This window comes from Grammomys surdaster, unplaced genomic scaffold (genome assembly GCF_004785775.1).
Source record: "Grammomys surdaster isolate TR1022 unplaced genomic scaffold, NIH_TR_1.0 239, whole genome shotgun sequence".
Taxonomy (NCBI): domain Eukaryota; kingdom Metazoa; phylum Chordata; class Mammalia; order Rodentia; family Muridae; genus Grammomys; species Grammomys surdaster.
Genome location: NW_021604684.1, coordinates 4150812 through 4173494, shown reverse-complemented (window position 1 = coordinate 4173494; position 22683 = coordinate 4150812). Strand labels below are relative to the sequence as shown.

Genomic DNA, 22683 nt, shown 5'->3' with positions numbered 1-22683 from the left:
AGATGCTGGGCAGTGCTTGGCCTTGCCAACACTGGTGTCCCAAGAGACTGCTCTCCCAGTTCCTGTGTGGTATCTACCACCATCTTCTGAGACAAGAGGCCCTAAAGAATGTCCTATCTAGCCCTAGCAAGAGTTTCTGTTTTCTTTCTCTAACGTTCAGTGCAATATCTTAGGCTAAAGGAATCAGTGCCATGGAATTGTGATAAAAGAGAGAGAGAGAGAGAGGTAGATAGTGTGTGTGTGTGTGTGTGTGTGTGTGTGTGTGTGTGTGTGTGTGTATTTAGAACATGCCTTTCATAATGTGGTTCCTGTCGGTGCAAGAAAAGGCAGAGGGATTCTTTTGATCTGACACCTATTTTTACTCTCCATCACCTGCTGAGCAGGGCTCTTAAAGGGTTAAGCTCCAGATCCCAGCTCAGCTAGTGTCAAGCTGTTATTGAAGGTCTTTAAAGACTTCCACCCACTGCCTCCCACTCTCCTGGCAAGTGAAAGACATTTGAATTCCTCTAGCAAGGGAGGAAATTATTAAAATGAAAGAAAATGACTGTTCCCTGTTCTAAAAAGGAGAGAGAAGGGGAGCGGGCCCTGCCCCTCCTTTTTTTTTCCTTCCCTATCTGTGAAGGGTATTGTCAGAGGCAGGGAGAGGGATTCTGATTCTCAGAAACAAAAGGAGGGGAAGTTATCCCCTGCTGATGGGAGAGCATCACCCAGTTTGCCTCCACAGCCCTTATTCTAACATGAGATCAGCACGGTACCAGGACACATGGTCAGCAGGATTGGGTCCTTACAAAGCAACTTACTTCAAGGACCCTGAAGGTCTTTGGGTATTTAGTTTCTGTTTTCTTTCTCTAGCGTTCAGTGCAATATCAAGAGTGTTTAGTGCCAACATTTGATTCCCTTGAAGCAGGCCTTGTATTGAAAATGAATCTAAAAATCAGCAATAGGCCTAAAATCAGCAATAGGCCTGTCATACATGTATACTAACACCAAGTCTTGGGTCTCAGTGGAAAAACATTGAAACAGATGGCTATAAGCTAATGTAAACAGGCAGTTTTTGTGGAAATTTATAAGCCTGAGTAGTCATAGACCTTGTAAATAGGTAGCCTTGGCAGACAATACCAACTTAGATAAGGACAAGCGAGTCATAGGCAGAGTCATAGTGACTTGTCCCCTGAACCTTCACCCAGCCGATACCCGGTTCTGAAGATAACTGTCTTCCCCCTGAACACCCACACTCCAGTGTCATTCCCTTCCCCACATCCTGCCTTTCTGTGTTTATACCCCTGTGTGAATTAATTATGATTTGAGAAAAAATTTTTAAAAAAAGAAAAGAAAATGAATCTATTCTGAGAAGGGGTGTCAGGTCTGAGTGGGAAATTGCATTTGTCAGCTGTTGTCTTTCATGTGGCTAAAGAATTGGGCCATGGGGTGGGTTTTCACAAATTTCCATTTAAGCCTTTTCATACTTTAGGAGAGTTGTTTCATCATGTCTATTAATTCAAATTATCATTCCACTCCCCCACGAGACAGAGACTATCGGCTCAATCTGTGTTTAGTTCCTGTAGCACTGTCCTGGACTCTGGGACAGACACAGAGGAGGGGCTGGGCCCAGGTGGGGATGGATGCGATTTGTTAAATAATCCCTGAGCTGGGGTTTCTGTTCTAAGAAGGTTAAAACCAACACTTGTGAAAAGCTAAATCAATTATAGGACTTAGCCCCAGACAAGTACAAAGGATCTGACTGTGGCCAAAGTCTGTCCTGTGCACATTAAAAGACGACGCACTTTGCATCTCTTTCTCATGTTAAGATGTTTAAACGTTGGTCTCTGCTAATGACACACACAGCCCTTTTTTGGCAGCAGCTCTTGTGCCTGGAAGTCACAATGGGATTGTGGGTGATGTAGGTCGATGCCACACTCAACCTTTGATACCATTATCATTATGGTATCACTTAGTGAGTTCCTGTAGACATGATGTAAAGTATAGATAAAGAACATTTCAGACTGCATTTGAAGTCAAATTACAATTTGACAGCCATCTGATGCAGCACAGGATTTGAGATCTACCTGCCTCCGTGACTTTACCTGGGGCAGTTTCATATGCTCTGTGGACTGTCTGCCTAGCGGGATCAGAAGTAGCCTGTACTGAATCACCCATTCCCATTCCTTCCACACCCTCCCCTGTGTGCTTTCCTCTGGAGCCACTAACATCATCAAAGCAAGCTTTCTAAGAACATGAGTTAAGCTTGGGATGTGTTTCATGCCCAGGGTTGGCTGTGCTTTAGCCCACCCCAGAGGTCCTAAGCCCATCCTTTGAGATTTGATTCAAGAATTGTGGGTGAGATCTACTTAAATATCTCCCCGAAGGTTCCTAAACCGCTATCAAGTTTGACACTAATGACCAGCATTTGGCTGCCAGCATTAGCAAAAGTCTGGATGTGGCCACAAACTTAGATTGAACTTTATCTCTTCCTAATTCTTCCATGAGGGGATAGCAGTGTTGATGCTTCCCTGTGTTCCTGAACACAGGAGAATGTGTGTGACAAATGTAAACACAAGTTACAATGAAGACTTAGCACCACAGGTATCTTCTCTGGACCCTTCTTGGCTTTGGGGCCTCCTCCAGGTCTTTCTGGTCCTCCAGTTGTGTGGCAGCCTATGAACTTCAGCTGATCATGCTAGCTCCCAACACCCCACATACCAGCTCACAGGAGAACTGAGGTTGTAAACCACTCTCTGCAGTTATGTGATATTGCTTTGGCTTACCATCGGGTTTGCCCAGGCTGCCCGTCACCAGACGTAATAGTGGCATCTGCTGAAATCATCCCTCTTGTTTTCATATCTTCTGTATGTCAGCCTGTGCAAATAGGGGGTGATATACGAAATTTGGACTGGGTTTTAAGCCTGGCCTAGTAGGACAAATCTGCAATCCCATCTACCCAGGAGACTAAAGCAGAGGATCACAAGCTCAAGACCTGGCTAGGCTTCAGAACAAGAACCTGAGGAACTCACAAAAACCCTATCTCAAAATTACAAAAGGCTATAGACATAGCTGTGTTGGTAGAACCCTTGCTCACCATGTGTGAGGCCCAAGATGCAGTCCTCAGTACCACACGCAAATAGATTTTGTTTTAACATAGTCTTACAGATTGTAATAGGTTCTTCCGAAGTAAGTGTTGGTTAAAGGTGGTTCCAGACCTGCTTTAAGCATGTTCTCCCCACCTCCTGGCTTGCTGGGGTGACTGTACAGATGTAACAGAAGGTGGTGGCGTCTTATGGTGTGGAAAGGTGTGTATAGTTAACCAGGCTTCACATGCACCAATAAAAAAATTGTGCATTTTATACACCAAAAGACAAAAAAGACAGTCTTTCCAATGGGTTGTTTCAATAAATTATTCAGGGATCTCTCTTTAAAAGGTCTCCTTAAGGTTTGTCTTCGAACTTGTCAAAATTTGGAAACAGTCATCTGGCTGTCAGAGGGTGGACAGGTGGACCCACTATAGCCAGACATGGCCTGTGACATATTCATTGGATTGTGCTTCAGAGAACGCTCAAATGCAAGCACATTTTTACTTGAAGTAGAATAAATCACAAATCTGATGACTTGTAATAGGCAGGGACTTGAAGGAAAGACTCTGGCCATTGATGAGGAAAACAAGAACAGTCTCTGAAGTTTACAGGCTGGGCAAGGAGCTCTTTGTAGACTGATAGCATTTGTCTCTCAATGGTGAGCTTGTCTCTTGGTGGTCCAGGAGTCTGGACCACTGCTATGGTGATCAGTTGTTCAAGCCATTCTTCTAAAGCAGAGTGAAGAGCCATGTCCTTGGAGCACGTGGCCCTGATGGGCCACAAGCTTCCCTGGGACCATACACACCAGTGTTGCAACAGACACATTCTCCAAGGCCTTTGTCACCTTGTCACTGGTCCCCCAGCTTTGATCACTGGCATCACTGAATCCCCTGGGAAGTGTTGTTGACAGTAGCACAGCATCGCACTAAGGTAGGCTGTATTAAACATGCATTCAGCCAGCCTTTATTTTTTTAATCATTTTTTTTCTTGATTGGCATATTTTTACCTCTTATGCTAATTCAGAATTCTCAGTACTCCAGAGGGGGTTGGAGTGAGCTAGTACTGGAAAGGGGGCTGCTAACATGCTTGATCTTTGCCTCCGGAATCTCCTTTGACACTTGAGGTAAAACCTGTGGCTTTCTATCAAAACTGTCTTAATGCTTAATTAAAAAATAAATAAAATTACTAATCGGGTTTCCAGAGGCAGATATGGAGACTGGAGGAAAGAGAACTTGTTAGTTTTCCAGAGTGATTTTCTCTCGGAGCTGTGGAGGAAAGTCCTAATGATTTTGCTAAGTGCCACCTCTGCCATGGTGGGGGCCGTGGCCAAGTGAGTAGTGTGGGTTCCTACACCCTTGCTGGGTTCATGTGACATGGAAGCCCTGAGGAGACCTGCTGGCCACAGTTACTCCTCAGTTTCCTTCCTGCATGTATGTGTTACCAGCAACAGGAGCAGGACCCACTGGTGTTTTTCTGTAGCTACAGCAGAGCAGGCTCCCACGGGGCCACAGAGACACTTAGGCCCACGGCTGAAGTCAGAGAAGCCCATGAGGGACACTATTTGCCTCCTAAACAGAAGGTTGATTATCAGGAGATTAGGCTTGTTTGTTTGAAACAAATGAGCTGATTTCTCTCCTGGGTGTTTTTCCTGGTAAAACATCATAAATACTTTCAGAAATAAAATAAAGACAGCCCTATAATCAACTCAACAATGTCTAACTAGGATACTAAGGTGTATAGAAACAACAACAAAAATCACCTCATATACAATACATTCAGGTAAGAATTGGTGTTGGAGAGTATCAAGGTTAGCCCTGGGCCATCACCTGAACTAGATAGCTACAGATACACACACTTGCCAAGATTTCTGTTCCATTGGAACAGACTTGCTCTTCCAAGAATACAAAATTCTCAGGGCCTCCTGCCTGCCTGGCTCAGCCATCAGTCTCAGCCTATGTGACGTAGGAGAAGATATACATTTGCCCTGCCCTGAGAAGCTGGTGCTTTCCATGACTAGTATCACTTTCATGATGGCTGTTAACATTGTCATTCCCTGTTCATTCTTTGGGGATCAAGCCATCCCCTTTGGAGACATCCCCCTCTGTCCTGAGTCTCTTTAGTGTGGCTTCCTTTGGCTTTGTGAATGGCACCATAGCTTAGCTTGTCCTGTTACTACTTGGTGCCACATATTATTTACTGCTTACATACTGTATTTTGGCCATGGACTCTCTTCTAAGTGGTTACCTTCTTGAGAACATGGTTGCTATTTCTTCTTGTGTTCCATCCCCCTAGCATCCCACCTGGTTGATGGACACATACTCCGTGAAGTACAAACTCCTTGAAGGCAGGGTTATCCCTCTCTCTCATTGGTCACAGCATTCCCAGCTCTTCCAGAGCTTGAGTTCAGTGAGCACCCAGAAAAATTTACCAGTGATTGGGAAGAATCAAGCAATGGTGACACAGCTGCAGAGAAAAGGAAATCGTTCCTTTCAAATGTCTTGACAAATCTTGCCAGCCTGGTGACATAGTGATAGGACTCTACTGTGGGATTCCTTGTGTTTTGCTTGTAGAAAAGAAGGTAGTATAGAATTCCTAAGTGGAACTAGTGTGCTCAGGGACTTGAATAATATGTGTCAGTTTTCAGCTAGAAATCAGTGTGAATTTGATAACTGAGATTGAACCAACTCTAATCATGTTTATAGCCACACCCTACATTGCTAACTCAAAATTGATTACCTAAGCACAAGGGCTAAAACTGCAAAACCCCTAGAAGAAAATATAGCAACAACTCTGCATGATGCCAGATTTGGTTGTGATTTCCTGGACGTAAGACTTAAAGCTTGCCATGAGGGAATAAGTCACATCTCATCAAAATGTGACATTCTCCTGCACTGGTGACATGATCAAGGAAGCAGAAGTACATTCCACAGGATGGGGGACATATTTACAAATTCTATTTCATATGGATCTAATATCTAGAACCATAAGGAATATTTATCACTTAACAAAAAGACAATCTAATTAAGAAAGGACAAAGGACCAGAATAGACATTTTTCCAAAAAGAATACACAACTGGAGAATAAAATTCATGAGAGGATTCTCAAGGCAATGTTACTTCATAACCAATAGGATTTCCATATTAACAGCAGCCGAATTCTGTTAGCAGAGAACCTGTGGTACTGGAGTGCTACTGGCAGTGTATTAAAGGTTCGGACATTATAAAACACTGGCTGTCCCTTCCATGCTAAGCAGCAGTGTTATATCCACTAGTGATTCCAAAGGCATGGAAAGCAGAGAGTCAAATTATTTTTACATTACTGTTGTCAGCTACTGCTCGGAGTAGACAAAGGGTGAAAACAGAGCAAATTTCCATCAGCAAATGAATAGATAAACAACACGTAATATACATACATAATGAATGACCACCTAGCCACAAAAAAAAAGAATGATGTGTACCTAACCACAGTGTGGACAAACCTTCAAAATGTGTTAAGTAAGAGAAGTTGGCCACAAAGGCCAACTTATTTTATTTATAGGCAATGTCCAGGTTGGGCAAATCCAGGGAAACATAAAGCCAGTTGATGATGGTCACCTGTGGGAGGGAAGAGGAAACTAGGGGGGTGAGTTTTCTTCTGGACTGATAAACCTGAATGAAGGAGAGGCCGTGATCATGCTGTGAACGTACCAACGCCACTGAGACGCGTGCTTTACCGTGGTTAATTTTATGTTTACCGAATCTCACCTCGTTTTAAAATAAGCATACATACATTTTTTAGAGGGATACATAAGCAGGCATCTAACTAACTATATTTGCTCTCATCATCCAGAAAAACCACTGGCCTCAATTTTCATTTGATGAAACAAAATAAAGTTATTTGTAAAGCAGTTTCACCAAGTGTCTTCTAGGGTGAGATTCAGAGGATTGACAGAAAGGTAGATGTAATAAAAGCTTTGCCACAGTGAGAGTTCAGCTGGGACCTTTCTTACACATGTTTTCTTGAAACACACGCCTTAACCATGTTTTGAGCCTGTGTAAACTCATGGCCGTGGCCTGGAGATCTGCAGAATGGCATCTGAGCCTGAGCCTGGCCTGGTCTCATGTCTGCACCCTTGACCATGACATAAAGAGCTGCAAGGTGACTTTATGTTGTGATGCTGGGCTTTGGTGTATTTTGTTGTTGTTTGTAGTTGGTTTGGTTTCGTTTTGTTTTGAGACCAGGTCTTATTATATTGCCCTGGATGGCTTCGAATTTGTTATATAGACCAAACTGTCAGACTGTCAGAGATCTTTCTGTTTTTACCTAAGGGCTAAGATTAAAGGCTTGTACCATCATGCCTGGTCAAGATATATATATTTTCTTTGTGTTCATGAAAAAATAAATGTTTTATTTCTTGTATATGGTTTAATTTCAATTCCAGTTTTATGGCATTTGTGGATGAAGATACATCCTCAGGAAAGCAGTTCATTAGGTGTTCTCTTGTCACACAAACATCATAAAATGTACTTACACAAACCAAGATGCAGCTACAATGTCTCGCAATGTTAGCTTATGAGACAGCCATCAAAAATCAGTCCACAATTGACAAAAATGTCTTCTGTGGCACATGACCAGTCTTAATTACTTCATATTCTTTTTTTTTTTCTTTGTGGGCAATGTTATCAAAGAAACATCTTCCTGTAGAGTTTCTAAGAGAACCTGGGGCTGGAAATGTAGCATCTCGGGGAAGCGTCTCATGCAGCTGTGTTGTGTGTGAGACGCTAGGTTCCACTTTCAGTACCACAAAAGGAGAGGAAGGGGTCGGCCAGGATTTGATTGCATTTATTTTTCATGCAGATCCACGGGGAGAAAGACAAAACTAAACATTCACAGTCATTTCAGAAGCCAGCAGCTTAGTGTCATCTACAGTCAGGAAGAGCCTGGCAGTGTAGCACACACCTTTAATCCAGGCACTCAGGAGTTCAAGACAGGGCAGATCTCTGCAAGTTGAAGGCCACCTTGGTCTTGAATACATAATATTTGAATCATATAAAATATATATATATATATATATATATATAATGATTCAATATTTGATTCATAAAATTTGAATCATATATATGATATATACATTATATATATTATATTTATAATATTTGTGGGAAGTTCAGGATAGTCCAGGTTATATTGTAGAGAATCCCTGTCTCAAAGATCAAAACAAAACAATAGCTGTGGAGAAGCAGAATCCCTACCTCACTCATCACACTGGGCTGCTGTGAGCACTAGAGCTTAAATGAGCAAACTGTTTCTTTTCAACAAACACATTCAAGCAAGCACTTTCCTACTGAACACAGCCTTCTCCAGCTGGCGGCTAGCATGACAAATACTCCCATGATAGTCGTGATCTTTTCATAGAGTTGTAACTGCAAATCTCTAAAAGTCCTTTCCAGGAGGCAGTGTCCTTCTCAACGAGCTCATTCGGCAGAGGTTCCAGTTTATGGTGGCAGAAGACACAGGCTAGTGCAGACTCAGCCAAACAGGGTCTTCACTTTACCTAGCTGCTTCTCTTTCTTCCCTGTGCCCTTCAACTTTTTAATTTTTTAATTTTAATTTTATGCATATGAGTGTTTCACAGACTTGTATGTCTATGTGCCACCTGCTTGTCTGGTGCCCAAAGAGGCCAGAAGAGGGCATTGGATTCCTCTGGAACTGGAGTTACAGATGTTTGTGAGCTACCTTGTGGGAGCTGGGAAAAAAACCCATGTCGTCTGTAAGAATGGCAAGTCCCATTACCTGTAGAGTCATTCATTGCTCCAGTGTCCCCCACCCCAAGTGTTTAGAGAAATTACCACTGAACTGGGTGCAGTCTTCCTTTATTCTTAAAACTAAAGGCAAACACTTGGGCTGGGGTGAGTGTCTCCCAGGAGAGAACTTCAGACCCTGGGTAAAATTCCACTTGCCCTCCTCCATTCCTTCAAAGACTCAGGAATTGTGTTTATATTTACACCAACATAAACGTACATAATGCTAACACTTGTCACATGCAGAACTATACACTTGAGATGTCACCATGCAAGTTATTGAATACGTTGTGTGAGAGACATGTTTCTCTTCTTTATCAGTGTTTAGCAGTAAGTCAAATATTTACAGACAAACACAGATTGAGGATCATAAACTTCAAGCATTTCAGTGGAGTTGCCTAACTGTTTCAAAGGAATATACTTTCTTAACAATGCCTTTGGAAATTAAGCCTCCAACTAATGAGTCCCAAGGTCCCTGTCCTTGTTCCCTAGACACAGAATTCATCCATTCCCATAAGGCTGCTTCATCTCTCTTTTCTTTTTCCAAGCACAGGGTTTTTGTTTTTTGTTTTTGAAGACTATAATATAACATCTCACCTTTCTCCTTCTTCTTTCTAAATCCTTCCATATACCCCTCCCTGCTCTCTATCAAATTCACGACTTCTTTTTTTTATTAATTGTTATTACATGCACATAGGTATATAGCTGTATATTTCTAAATATAACCTGCTCAGTCTGTATAGTGTTACTTGCATGTATCTTTTCAGGAAGGACCATTTGGTATTGGACAACCTATTGGCAGAAGACCGTTTTTCTCTTGCCCTCTGCAGTCATTACCTATAGTTCTTATGTAAGCTTCAGGCCCCCTGAGGGCACTTATAAAGACAGACAACACTTGTAGCCTCAGGAGCACTGTTGCCCAAACTGGCTGTGGCCTAGGTTGGTTTCAAACACACTCCTGTCTCGGTGTCATGAGGGCTGGTATTGCAAACATGGTCTACCTTAAACATGAGCGTTGTATTCTTTCTATAGTGAGCAATGAGGACAGTGTGCGGCTTATAACAGTGATGAAGTGGTATAATAGGGTCGCTGCCAGCCCCAAGCAAGTGGTAACCTGCAGTGTGTTGTCAATAAACCACCTGTAGTTAGTATTGTTTTTCATATAGTTTTTTTTTTTTTAAAAAAAAGGGTTCAGTCTCCAGTACTATAAAAAAAAATAGAACAAAGTGAAAATAACTTGTCTTGAACTAATTGTTTCTAATTGTTTAACCTGTCTATGATGGCTCATCCCTGTAATCCCAACACTCAGGAGGCTAAGGCTAGGAGACTCAGTTCAAGACCAACCTGGGCTACATAATAAAACCCCCATCTTGTGGGGTGGGGGGGAAAAAAAGCTCTTTTTTTTTTTTTTTTTTTTACTTTGCTGTAGACTCTTGACAGAGGCACCATGTTCAGAATGCCCTGCTTTTTCCCGGTCAGCAAGCAAATGTGCCTCTGTTCTTAAGTGTATCTTCTTTTTGCCTCTCTTTTCTCTTCTGTTCTCTCACTAATTGATTTGATACTATCTTCCACCCGTGTGTGTGTGTGTGTGTGTGTGTGTGTGTGTGTGTGTCCTTGTTTCCCTACTGCTCTCCTATTCTGTATGGGCCATTATTGAATATCATTTTTTTTTTTTTTTGGTTTTTCGAGACAGGGTTTCTCTGTATAGCCCGAGCTGTCCTGGAACTCACTCTGTAGACCAGGCTGGCCTCGAACTCAGAAATCCGCCTGCCTCTGCCTCCCGAGTGCTGGGATTAAAGGCGTGCGCCACCACCGCCCGGCTTGAATATCATTTTTTAGCACTTGCCTTGCTGAACTGTATATAATACCACACGTTCTGATCTCTCCCTGATGAATCAGAAAGGACAACTGTGTGAACACATGCATATACACACAGCCATCCCTCAGCATCTTCAGGGGATTGATTCCAGGACCCTCATGGGTACCAAACCCCATAGATGCTCATTTCTTATTCAGATTGGCATTGTATTTTCATATAAGCTATTAATGTATCCCCCATATGTTTTAAATTATCTCTAGATGACATACCTGAGACCATGTAAATTTTCCCTACATTCATCCACAATGCAAAATTTATATAATTATACACTGTACCACTTAAGATATCATGACAAAAATACTCTACATGTTCGCTATGAATGTAGTCATTTTCTCTCGGAAGATAGCTGAATCCATGGCTATGTAACTTATCAGAATTATAGATATATTTGTTTGTTTATATGTATATATCTACATATGTAAGTATGATAGATGATGATACCCTCAAAGATGGATGTATATAATGATGAGAGAGAAAGAGAGAGGAAGCAGAGGTAAAGAATAGGCAGCAAGTGTGTAACTCGCTGAGCAATCAGGCAAGTTACCCAAAGTTCTTCTAAGGGTCATATTACAGAGTTCATGGGAATGTAAATTAAAAAGTGACTGAATATGGGTATAACATTCCCCTCTGTTGTTAGTCACAATAAGACTCCTACAAACACAAAATACAGTTCATGACAGACTCTCTGAGGGAGGTATAGCAGTGCCAGAAGGCAATTTTATTCCTACATCAAAACATCATTTACTAAAAGAAGAGGCATAAATCCTAGCAGAGGCCAAAAAAGAGAAGGAGGCTATTTCCTCAGAAGACTGTCCCTCAGGCACAGGACTACGTGGCCTTTGTCCTTTGCCAAATCACAGAGACAGGGCCTAAACTCTTCAGCCACATGATGCCATCAGAAGTACACACCCCTTGGCTCATGTAACAGCTGAGACCAAGGAGGAAGACATTCAGTGTGGAAGAGCATGGTCTAATTGGCTTCTCTCTCATGGAATACACAGTTCCTCACACCTGCTGTTCTGTATTCACCAGTTTCATGCTCCACTTAATTGCTTTTGAGAAGTTACTTTAAACCATTCACGGGGCTGAACCAGGATGAACATGCCTGCACATATCAAAAACACAAACACAAATAGCTTTCTATCAACTTACAGGTCTTAAAATAATTTATTTTTATTTATTTTGTGTGCATTGGTGTTTTTGCCTGCATGCGTGTCTGTATGAGCGTGTCAAATCCCCTAAAACTAGAATTGCAAATGATTGTGAGCTGCCATATGAGTGCTGAGAATTGAACCCCCATCCTCTGGAAAAGAAGTTAGTGCCCCTAACTGATGAGCTATCTCTCTATCCCCCAATTCAGTTTTTAACAAGTAAGTTGTGTGGCCTTTAAGTTTAACAGTACAAAACTTTTGTGGATAGGTAAAAGCGTACATGAATCAGGACAGTTACAGAAGGCACTTCCAAGAATGCTTATCCATCCATCCACTCACAGAGGTAGCGAAGGTGACCAGGACAATGGTAACTGCTTGATACAGGTCATCAAATGAACCAGAAAGATCCCCTGTAACAGAGATAAGGAAGTAAGGGGGAAAGTAGAGGGATTTTAGAAACAAACATCTCTAGAGAGAAGGGGGCAATTAGACTGACCCAGAGATATTGGAGTGGCAGGATGCCCTGTGCAAGAGGGTGATCAGGGGACCCTCACTGAGATGCACTGTAAAGGGGGTGGTGTGTTAGGGTTCTCTAAAGGAATACAACCAATGCATATATGTGTCTGTGAATGTATATGTCCACGTGTATACATATTTATATACATAAATATAAATGTCATATACATATATGTATACACTTAAGAACTTACCAAATCAGCTCTAAAATACTAACACCAGCAGAATCACAGCTGAGAGCTGAGACCCTGGTAGTTTCTCAGACCTTGAAGCTGTATCTCTTGGCAGTTGGAGCAATTCCACAGTGGCTATCTCTCACGGTAGAGGCATCCCGATACCCAGTTGCTGCTCAGTGCATAGGGTCGATGCCTCTAATGCCAGAAGCCACAAGGTTCCTGGAGAGCTGTTGGTCCCTTTTCCACAAAGAACTCTTGGAAATGCTGTTTCTGCAGTCAGCATAGGAATCAGCAGCTCCAGCAGCAACGGGGGAATACATCGACACATTAACTCATCTACAAAAGGGAAGGCCAAGGAGCAACACATGAAATAATCTCTCTTCTACCACACCCTTTATATCTGGAGTATCAGAAGGTGCTCCCCACAGTCAGGGCGGGGTCTTTCCACATCAGTTAGAATGATTGGAACAGTTCTTCAGGGAAGGCTCCCTACTGAGATGATTATAATTTTTTGGAAAGTTGACATTAAAACCAACCATACTAGATAATGAAGGAGGAGACTCAGCAAGCAAGTCGGGCAGGGATGCATGGTGCTGCCACTCTAGCTGTGAGGGAGAGCCCTGGGGGTGGGGGCGGGGCTCAGGGAACATGGGTTAGTTGGCTACACCAGAACAGAACAAGATGGTATGAAAGAAGCAATGGCGCAGATAGAAGGAGACCGTCTTGCAGAGTGTTGCTGGAGCCCTGGGTGAACAAGGAAGGCCCCTGTGGGAACTTGGAGGCAAGGAATGGCTTGAGCTGATCCAGTCCATAAAAGCCTCATCCCAGCTACTGCCTCAGAGGATGCTTTAGACCAGAATAGAGATAAGGAGGCAAATGTGGCCATCCAGGTAGGAGACACTGGTGGTTAGGATCATGAAGGGTAAGACACTCAAACTGGATAGTTTCAAATGAGCCTTAGAGAAACGAGTTTGAAGTAGAATGGAAAAAAAATGCCCAGGATGGCATCATGGTCCAGTGTGAGGCACTGGAGGAAAAAGAAATGAGGCCTGAGCTGCAAAGACCTCAGGCAGAGTGGGCGTGTCTAATCACTAATCAAATCAGCCCTGAGAAGAGGGAGTATAGCATCCATCATACGACCAAGAAGGTTGCCATGACTGCTTCTCCCCCATCCATGAAAGTCAGGCTGAGGAAGGCACTTCGGGATCAGACTTAGGTGGTATCTCTCAAGTGAGCAATGGATACCCAAGCCAAAGTGGTCCCAGGCAATAATCAGCTGCATTACACAACTGTTGTACAGACTTCCAGTTTTTCAAGTGTAAACTTGATTACCTGTTTCCCTGAAGAGTCAAGGACATTTTCTTTGTCATAAGAACACACAATTTCAGATAAATATGACAAGACAAATATTTCTGCTTCCTGTAACTTCTCAGATGCCTTCAATTATTTGTTCTTGGTAGACTGACAAGCGAGTAAAAACCAGACATTCTATTTATAGGACTTCTTTTGTTATGTAGAGCCATGGGGATTTTTTTAAGTTGTTCTTATAATAATGCCTGAACCATATGAAGGAAGTTATATGTCTCACTCATTACCCATGGTGCTTTGTTTTATTCTTAGTGATATGGTCGAATCCTATGCCAGCCACCTTTTTGGTTCCTGCTTGTGGTAGTTTGAGTATGTCTGGTCCATGGGAAGTGGCATTATTAGGATATGTGGTCTTGTTGGAGGAAGTGTGTCACTGTAGGGGTAGGCGTTGAGGTTTCGTGCTCAAGCTCCACCCAGTGCAGAAGAGATCATTTCCCTGGCTGCCTGTAGAAGACAGTCTCTTCCTCGCTGCCTTTGGATCAAGATGCAGAACTCTTGGCTCCTCTAGCACCATGTCTGCCCGAATGCTGCCATGCTTCCCACCATGATGATAATAGACTGAACCTCTGAAACTGTAAGCCAGTACCAATTAAATGTTGCCTTTATATGAGTTGCCTTGCTCATGGTGCCTGCTCACAGCAGTGAAACCCAAACTAAGACAGTGCTGCAGGATATGAAGAAGGTTTCTTGGGGCTCACAGTTTCAGACATTTCAGCCCGTGGTTAGCTGGATACGTCACCAAGAGCCTGTCCTAGTCACTGTCTCTTGCTGTGATAACTACCTTGAGGAACAGCAACTTGAGGAAGAAAGGACTTTTTTTGGCTTACATGTCCCAGTCCATCAGTGAGAAAAGCAGGGAAGGAGCCAAGCAGGAGTAGAGGCAGGAACCATGAAGCAAAGGTGCTTGCTAGCTTAGTCTCTGTGGCTTGCTCAGCTTGTGTACTGTCCGGCTTTGTGTGTCAGCTTGACACAGGCTGGAGTTATCAGAGAAAGGAGCCTCCCTTGAGGAAATGTCTCCATGAGATCCAGCTGTATGGCATTCTCTATTAGCGATCAAGGTGGGAGAGCCAAGACCATTGTGGGTGGTGCCATCCCTGGGCTGGTGGTCCTGGGTCCTATAAGAAAGCAAGCTGAGCAAACCAGGGGAGGCAAGCCAGTAAGTAACATCCCTCCATGGCCTCTACATCAGCTCCTGCTTCCTGACTTGAGTTCCAGCCCTGCCTGACTTCCTTTGGTGATGAACAGCAATGTGGAAGTGTAAGCAGAATAAACCCTTTCCTCCCCAACTTGCTTTTCGGTCATGATGTTTTGTGCAGGAATGGAAACCCTGACTAAGATAGCTTGCTTCCTTACACAACCTGGAACTACCTGTCCAGGGGCAGCACTGTCCCAGTTGGCTGGGTCCTCCCACATTTAGTATAATCAAGAAAATGCTCCCACAGACTTGCCTACAGGCTAACCTGATGGAGGCCTGTTTTCAGTAGAGGTTCCCTCTCCCCAGATGACCCTGGCTTGTGTCAGGTTGACAAGGCGTAACTAGAACAAGAACTGCAGCAAGGCAGAACATCTTGGTGACAGGGAGGTACAGCAAAACAAAGCTGCACAACAGCCAGGAAGCAGGGGTGGGGGAGGAGAAGAAGGGACAGGGTAGACGTGCTCTTCCAGAGAGTGTCCACAGTGGCCACCAACCCGGCGCCGCCTTTTAATAGCACATTCATTTCAATCTACATGTTGTTTCCTCATTTAACTCTCCTCTTCATCCAAATCCAGGTGTTCTGCAATGCCCCATTGTTTTTATTAATTTTTCTCTCTTTCTCTTCTTGGTGTATTCATTCAGCATTTCAGGTTGAATCCTCTGCCTCCATAGATGTTACCCCAAATGCACCCAGTCTCCACCTTCAACACTAAGTCACACTCTCCTTTCATTGTAATCCCTCCTAGACTCGGCTCTGTCCATCCCACCAGGAGCCCAATCCACATGCCTTTGAGAGACCATCTCTTTTGGAGTTCTCCTCACCAAGTGCTCCTCAGACACTGGCTTTCTTCTGATCCTATCCTTTCTCTCTCTACCTGAGAGCTAGAGGCAGAGGTCAGAATTTGCTTCAGCAGGACCCTTAAGGTTCCATCTATTCCCATTAAGAGTTCATGAATTAATTCCAGGCACTTTGGCCACAATGTTTCTTATGTTGTGTAAACAAAGCAGGAAATGAGTTGAGTGTGGAGGACATGTCAGAAAGGGGAGAGATCCATGGAGAGCTATAGGAACTTCTGACTGCAATTAGAACACTTATTTATCTTTTTTTAACTTTTTAAATGTATCCTTTGACCTGGGATACACGTTGTATTTGTGCATTACCCTCTCCTATCCCCCTCCACTTCCTCTGAACATTCCTCCCAACTAATCCCCTCCAACTCTTACGTCTTTTATTTTTATGACACACTGAGTTTAGTCAATGTGCTGGTGTTTATTGGAGCATGAGCAACTTACCACTGGCTATATCACTAAAGAAAAATACCTCAGATATAACAGGTTGGGAAAGAAAACTAAGAAGACCACTTTGGACTTACTGAGCTCTCGTTAGAATGCAAGTGGTGAGGCCAATTGTTTTATCCAGAATAACGAAAAAGTCTAAGATGGAATGGAAAATATCTATATTTAATAGAACATCCATAGAATTTAAGTCACAGGATGGAAAATATTATAAAGGAAGTGGTTAAGCTCGGACAGCAGAATGAGCCCTGAGAACGTCCAGGTTTCAGAGACTTGGAACAGAGGAACTCAGCAAAAGACTCCAACCAAGGGTGATGGCAACATCCTTAAAACCCAAGGAGACAGTGCTCTGTGGAGCAGGAAGTGATCAACTGTGGTGAGTGCTGGTGAGTCAGATAAGAGAGGACCAAGAAGCAACCACTAAATCAACACCCAGGAGTCTCTCCAGTGGCCTTCAATATTATTTCAAGAAATGCCAGCTTCTTCATCAAGCAAACTTCCTTGTTTGTCTACCATGCCACCCCAGGTTATCCCACTGGTGGATAAGTAATTACTAAGGACTCTGATAAGTAATTACTAAGGGAATCAGGTAGAAAGGAGAGGCAAAGAGTGAATAAGCAGGCGAGTCTGAGGACCAACCTCTTGGCCAGCCCCACCCTCTCCAGCCTTTCAGAGGTTGGTCCTCAGACTCCCATATTTATTCCTGCCTCTCATCCCACATATTCAAGACCTCCAGGCCTTGACCTCTGAGCCATGTACCATTCAGTCCTGGCTATGGTGCCATCCTTAGCCCAGAAATACTGTATCCACTGAGCTCTTCCCTGAGACAGTTGAGGGAACCGAGTTTCAGCAGTCATTCACTCATCTTGGTTTGAGCATAAGAATTCAGATGCTAAACTCCAAGTACAGCCACCATGGTTATTATCTGATGGGCCTTATTAGAACTCTCAGCATGTCTTACACTGCAATTTTCCCATAGAAATGTGTATCAAGATGGTAGCATCCTTGTCCGTTGGAAAGCAGTGCACCTACCTGCTTTAAATTTGCTTTAAATTCAGCTTGATTTCTCCAGAGAAGTGATCTCCTTCCTCTGTGCTGCCCCAACAGACAGAAAACCTTGAGTGACTCAGAAGACCAAGGACAAGAATAATTACATAATTTGAGCTGGATTTTTTTTTGAGGAGAATTCTTGTCAAGTAACAGCACATTGTCTGAGAGCAAAGGCTTAAAGTCGTGATTCTTGGAGTCTCTTTTTCCCAGTGAAAATATTTAATTATTTTATTTCTGATCCCACACAAATAAGTTTCTCTGCTGAAGTCAGGCCTCACTTACAATTTTCTCAGAGAGCTGGGGTTTATAGAATCTCTTAGGTTTAGGAGTAGGAGCACTTTGAAAATTCTCAAAAGCATAAAAACTATTTTTGTGGGGGGAGGGGTCATTAGGAAAATTTATGTTCCCATCACCAATGGGTATATTTAATTACTTCTCCACTATAGGCCACAGAGCTGATTATTAAACGTCTATGCTTAACACAATTGTTAGGTGAGGTAGAATTTGGAAATAAGAGCTGGAATTTTATATATCTTTAAAAATAATTATAATTTCTGGCCTTCATGTATATACATGCATGTGCGCACATGTGCACACATGCACACACACGCACACACACACACGAAATATAAAAGCACCAAAACCATGAAGGTTAACATAGTGGTTGTAGAGGTCCCATGGCTCAGTCACCCTGGGTTTTCAATCTATATAAAATTCCAATTCTGTCCCAGTTATAGCCTTATAAACTAATAGGTAAAAATAGTAAGTTTGTAATAGATAAAACTAAAATAGATACCAACTTGTATGCTACTCAGAATGTTCAAAACTGAAATATTTGACAAGGTTTTAGAGGTAGAGAGAGAACCCAAACAAATAACATTAGTGAAGAGTGAGGGCGTGGGGGAAGACATCACAACAGACTCTGGGGGAATTCTGAGAATCATAAGGACACAATTTTAAAATATGTACCATACCAAGCTGAAAACTATAAAAGAAATGGATAAGTATTGACATATATATGGTCTACCAAGGGTAAATCGAGATGAGATTATTTAAATAAACTCATAATGTCCAATGAGAGAGAAATGGTACCTAAAAAATACTCCAGCTGAAACAAATCAGATATATTCAGTGAAGAATTCTACCAAACTATCTAAGAACTAATACCAATACTTCTCAAAGTACTCTATAAAATAGAAAATGAAGGAATATTTTAAGTTCTTTTTATAAAGCCAGTACTACCCTGATACTAAAACCAGACAGAAAACCAACACAAAAAGATAATTATAGGGCAATAGCTCTGATAAAATGAACAAAAAATAATTCTCAGTAAAATACTTGCAAACAGAATCTAAGAACACATTTAAAGACCATCCACCATGACCCGCTTGGCTCCATGTCAGAGATGCAGAGATGGTTCAACATAAATAAAACAATAGACCGTACAACCATCTCACTGAATGCAGAAAAGGCTTCCTGATAAGAATCCAACATCCCTTCTTAATAAAAGATCTAAACAATCTAGGAATACAGAGGCCAATCTCAGCATAATAAAGGCAATATATGGCAATCCCGTAGCCAATACCTTGCTAAATGCAAGGGGGAAATGCAGACAATTTCCACTGGAATCTACCAGGTAAGGACACCAACTCTCCTCACTCCTATTCAATATAACACTTGAAATCGTAGGCCAGCCACACAGAGGCACATGCTCTCAAACCCAACATTTGGGGGTGCAGAGGCAGAGGCAGAGACAGTCAGATCAGATTATTAATATTATACAGCCCCCTAGAAAGGGGCTGGAGGATGCAGTTCAGTTGGTAGAGTACTTCCCCTGGCACTCAGTCCTCAGTACTGCATATACCAGGCATGGTGTGCTCTCCAGTAATCCTAGCACTCAAGATTGGAGGCAAGAAGACTGAGAAGCACAAGTCCAAGGTCACCCCCCACCACATAGCAAATTTAAGGCTACCCTGAACTACATGGATCTTATCTCAAAAAGAGGAGGGAGAATCATCATTGTCCTCAAGTTGGGGTCTGTAAGATTAAAAACAAATAACCTGTTTCTACAGGAGGGCTCCTGATACTTACATTAGAGGTATTTTCTCCATGTCGTCTTTGAAATAATATCATGCACTGAGCATAAGGCTCAATATTTTCTCACTGTCCAGTGATAAGTTCAACAAGCCCCTGGGAAGAAGGCTGGCTGGGGACTGCTGCCTCCAAAGAACTGAGCAGCCACACCCTACAGAGTGCAAGGGCCGGTTGCTCATCCCACATCTCGAGAAATTAGAGAGATGCTTCCAATTTGCATTTCAAAATGAGAAATACGTTCCAAGTGCGTGTAACCAAGAAGTGATTTGAGTACATTAGCATAGAAATTATATTTTTATGTTTCTTGTCATCTGTTTGTTTTCCGTTTTTAAAAGACTTATGAAGAATCCGATAGCAGGAACAAAATCTGGTTATCGTCTGAGAATTTCAAGCTATCTTCTAATAGACTATCAATACCAGGTTGTGGAAGAACATAGTATGAAAACAATGGGAAGTGGTTAGGTACTTAACCCTTCTCTTTTCTAACTTTAAAGGTTACTTAAAATTATGGTTCCTGGGGAGATGGCTCACTGTATAAAGTGCCTGCTGGGCCAGTGTGAGGATCTGATTTCTGATCCCCAGCACCTACATAAATGGCAGATGAGTACGGCAGCTCTGCTCTCACAACAACAATCAGAAGGTGGGGCAGGGTTCCAGGATGGAGAAAGCTAGTTAGATAGAGTATCCATTTCAGTGAGTTCTAGATTCCTTTGAAAAACCCTGCCTCAATAAATAAGCTTGAGATAAATCAAGGAAGACCTTCAGTGTCAGCCTCAGATGTCTGCACGTAGTTCCATACATGAACATCCCCACCACAGATGCCCATGTATGTAGACATGGGTACACATACATCTACATGCAAAAAAAAAACAAAATTATGCTTTCAAAACTTTAGAGCATTGTCTTGAAGAGGAGTTTTACACGTGGTGCAATGTCTACCTTAGACGACCCAGCTCAGCCCATTGAAAAGAATCAAAGTAGCCATGCATTTCAGTTGCTTAAACATACAAAGATCTCAAGATGCTTCTCATTCAGTAATACAAAAAAAATTAAGAAATGTCACACAGTCACATTTCTTCTCGGTCTTCCATTTTTGAATGGAATCTTTACTGGAGCTGGAGAACTGGGACACAGACATTGGTGCAGGGAGAAGCCCAGTGGATCCCACAGGGATCTACAGAGCTTTGGCCCTGAGTGATACAAGCACCCTGTGACCCTGTCCTTCTTCTGTCCCATCCAGCAAGCACCTGTCCTCCTGTTGGTGACTAAATAGCAATGAGTTCCAATCTGGATACCCACTTCTCCCCTGCCACCTATCAGAGGGTCCTGCAGGGCACACAGTGCCTCTGCACTTGCCCTAGATCCAGTCCCTCTAACAAGATTTCCATGGCTTGGTCTCCTGAGAGTCTAATCTCTTCCTTCCTCTGGCCCCTAGCCTTATCCTAGTTAGTTCAGGGTCTGACCTGTGTGGGGTCACACTGTAACAAATTGCTGTGACCACCACATCACTCTGCTATAGGGGTTTTGAGGGGCAGTTCTTTTGGCTCTGACATGGGCCAGAAAGCCTTGAGAGCACTTCCCAGAGATAGACAGAAGCCTGCAGCTATTACTGTTTTCCTCTTGAGTTTGTGTTGGCCTTTCCCAACCCAAGAAATCAGATAGAGTCCACTGTTCTTTGTACTTATTAACCAGATTTAGACTCATCCTGGGCATCATTTAAGCTGCCAGTAGAAACTATGTTGACTTTTATAAAATATAGTATAGTATCAATGGTTCCTATATTCAATTCTGTTTTACATTACGTCTGTTACCTGGAGAGGAATCAAGTACCCCGGAGCTAGTGACATGACTTTAGTGTAAGGAACATTCGTTCAGAGTGCCCTGCTGCCATAATGGGTGAGCATGGTGACCTTATGACTCTTGGGTGAACCAAAACTCACAGTTCACATTAAACTCATGGTTTGTTTTAAACACACACACACACACACACACAAATAAAACCTTCATAGTAAACTGTCCATCACTGCGCAGGCATAGTACTGAAGCAGGAGGATCATAAATGTGAGGCTAGCCTGGGCTACCTGAAACCCTATGATAGATTTCCTTTTTACATTAATGAGCCAATTTAATCCATCTACTTGGCGTGTTTCTTTTTATTTTTATTATATTTTTATTTCATGTATATGAGTGTTTTGCCTCATATGAACCATGTGTTTCCGGTGCCCAAGGAGGCCACGAGAGGGTATTGAATTCCCTTGGGCTAGAACTACAGATGGTTGTGAATCACAGTTTTAATGCTGAAAGTCAAACCTGGGGTCCTCTGCAAGAACAGCAAGTGCTCTTAGTCCCTGAGCCATCTCTCCAGCCCTCCATTCTGATCTCACCTCACCTTGAAAATCCAAAAGACAGCTGTTAAGACAGACCTGAGACTATCCATATCCTCCATTGCTGGGGTGGTTGCTTAGCTCTCAAAGGTACTGAACACCAAGAACCTTCCTCTTGTTTTGTGATTGATGACTGCCATTGAAGTCTGACTAACAGTTTTCATTCTGGTGAGCTTTGTGAATAGTAAAGAGGTTCTGGAGCTTGCGTGACTGGTGAGAGCTAAGTCTCCCTGCCTTGCATCGTGTTGAACCATGGATACACATGACAGTATAAAGCTTGGCCTTCCACACCAAAAGAATCCCTGCCTTCCTCGCAACTTCTGCCTTGCCATTTCTTTTTGCTTCCTACTTTGTAACATATCCTGACCTGTGTTTTCTTGTCACTCTTGCCAACCTTAGGAGTTCTTTGACCATGTGAAGAAGCTGTGGGACGATGAGGGAGTGAAGGCTTGCTTTGAGAGATCCAACGAGTACCAGCTGATCGACTGTGCACAATAGTAAGTTGCTTCCCAGGTCAGGCCTCTCTTGGCTGTGCCCACCTCATAGCTCTGAGGTTTCCTAAAAGCAGGAATCAAAAGTAGCTTTGACTACAGAAGTTAGTTCTAAAGGAGGTTTTGGCAACATTGTTTTGCTAAAGGTATATCTAGTAACATTGTTTCACTGAAGGAACTGTGTTTGGTAACATTGTTTCACTGAAGGAGCTGTGTTTGGTAACATTGTTTCACT

At 42.7% G+C, this 22683-nt stretch overlaps 1 protein-coding gene across 2 annotated transcripts in view; it reads left to right on the top strand.

Moving 5' to 3' along the window:
• The window catches only part of Gnal (G protein subunit alpha L), a 127748-nt gene that overhangs the window by 67396 nt on the left and 37669 nt on the right, over positions 1–22683 (top strand). For both annotated transcript variants that reach the window (XM_028774328.1, XM_028774330.1), the window contains exon 5: positions 22357–22454. In XM_028774328.1, the coding sequence (XP_028630161.1) occupies positions 22357–22454 (98 nt within the window). The remainder of the gene's footprint in view (positions 1–22356; positions 22455–22683) is intronic.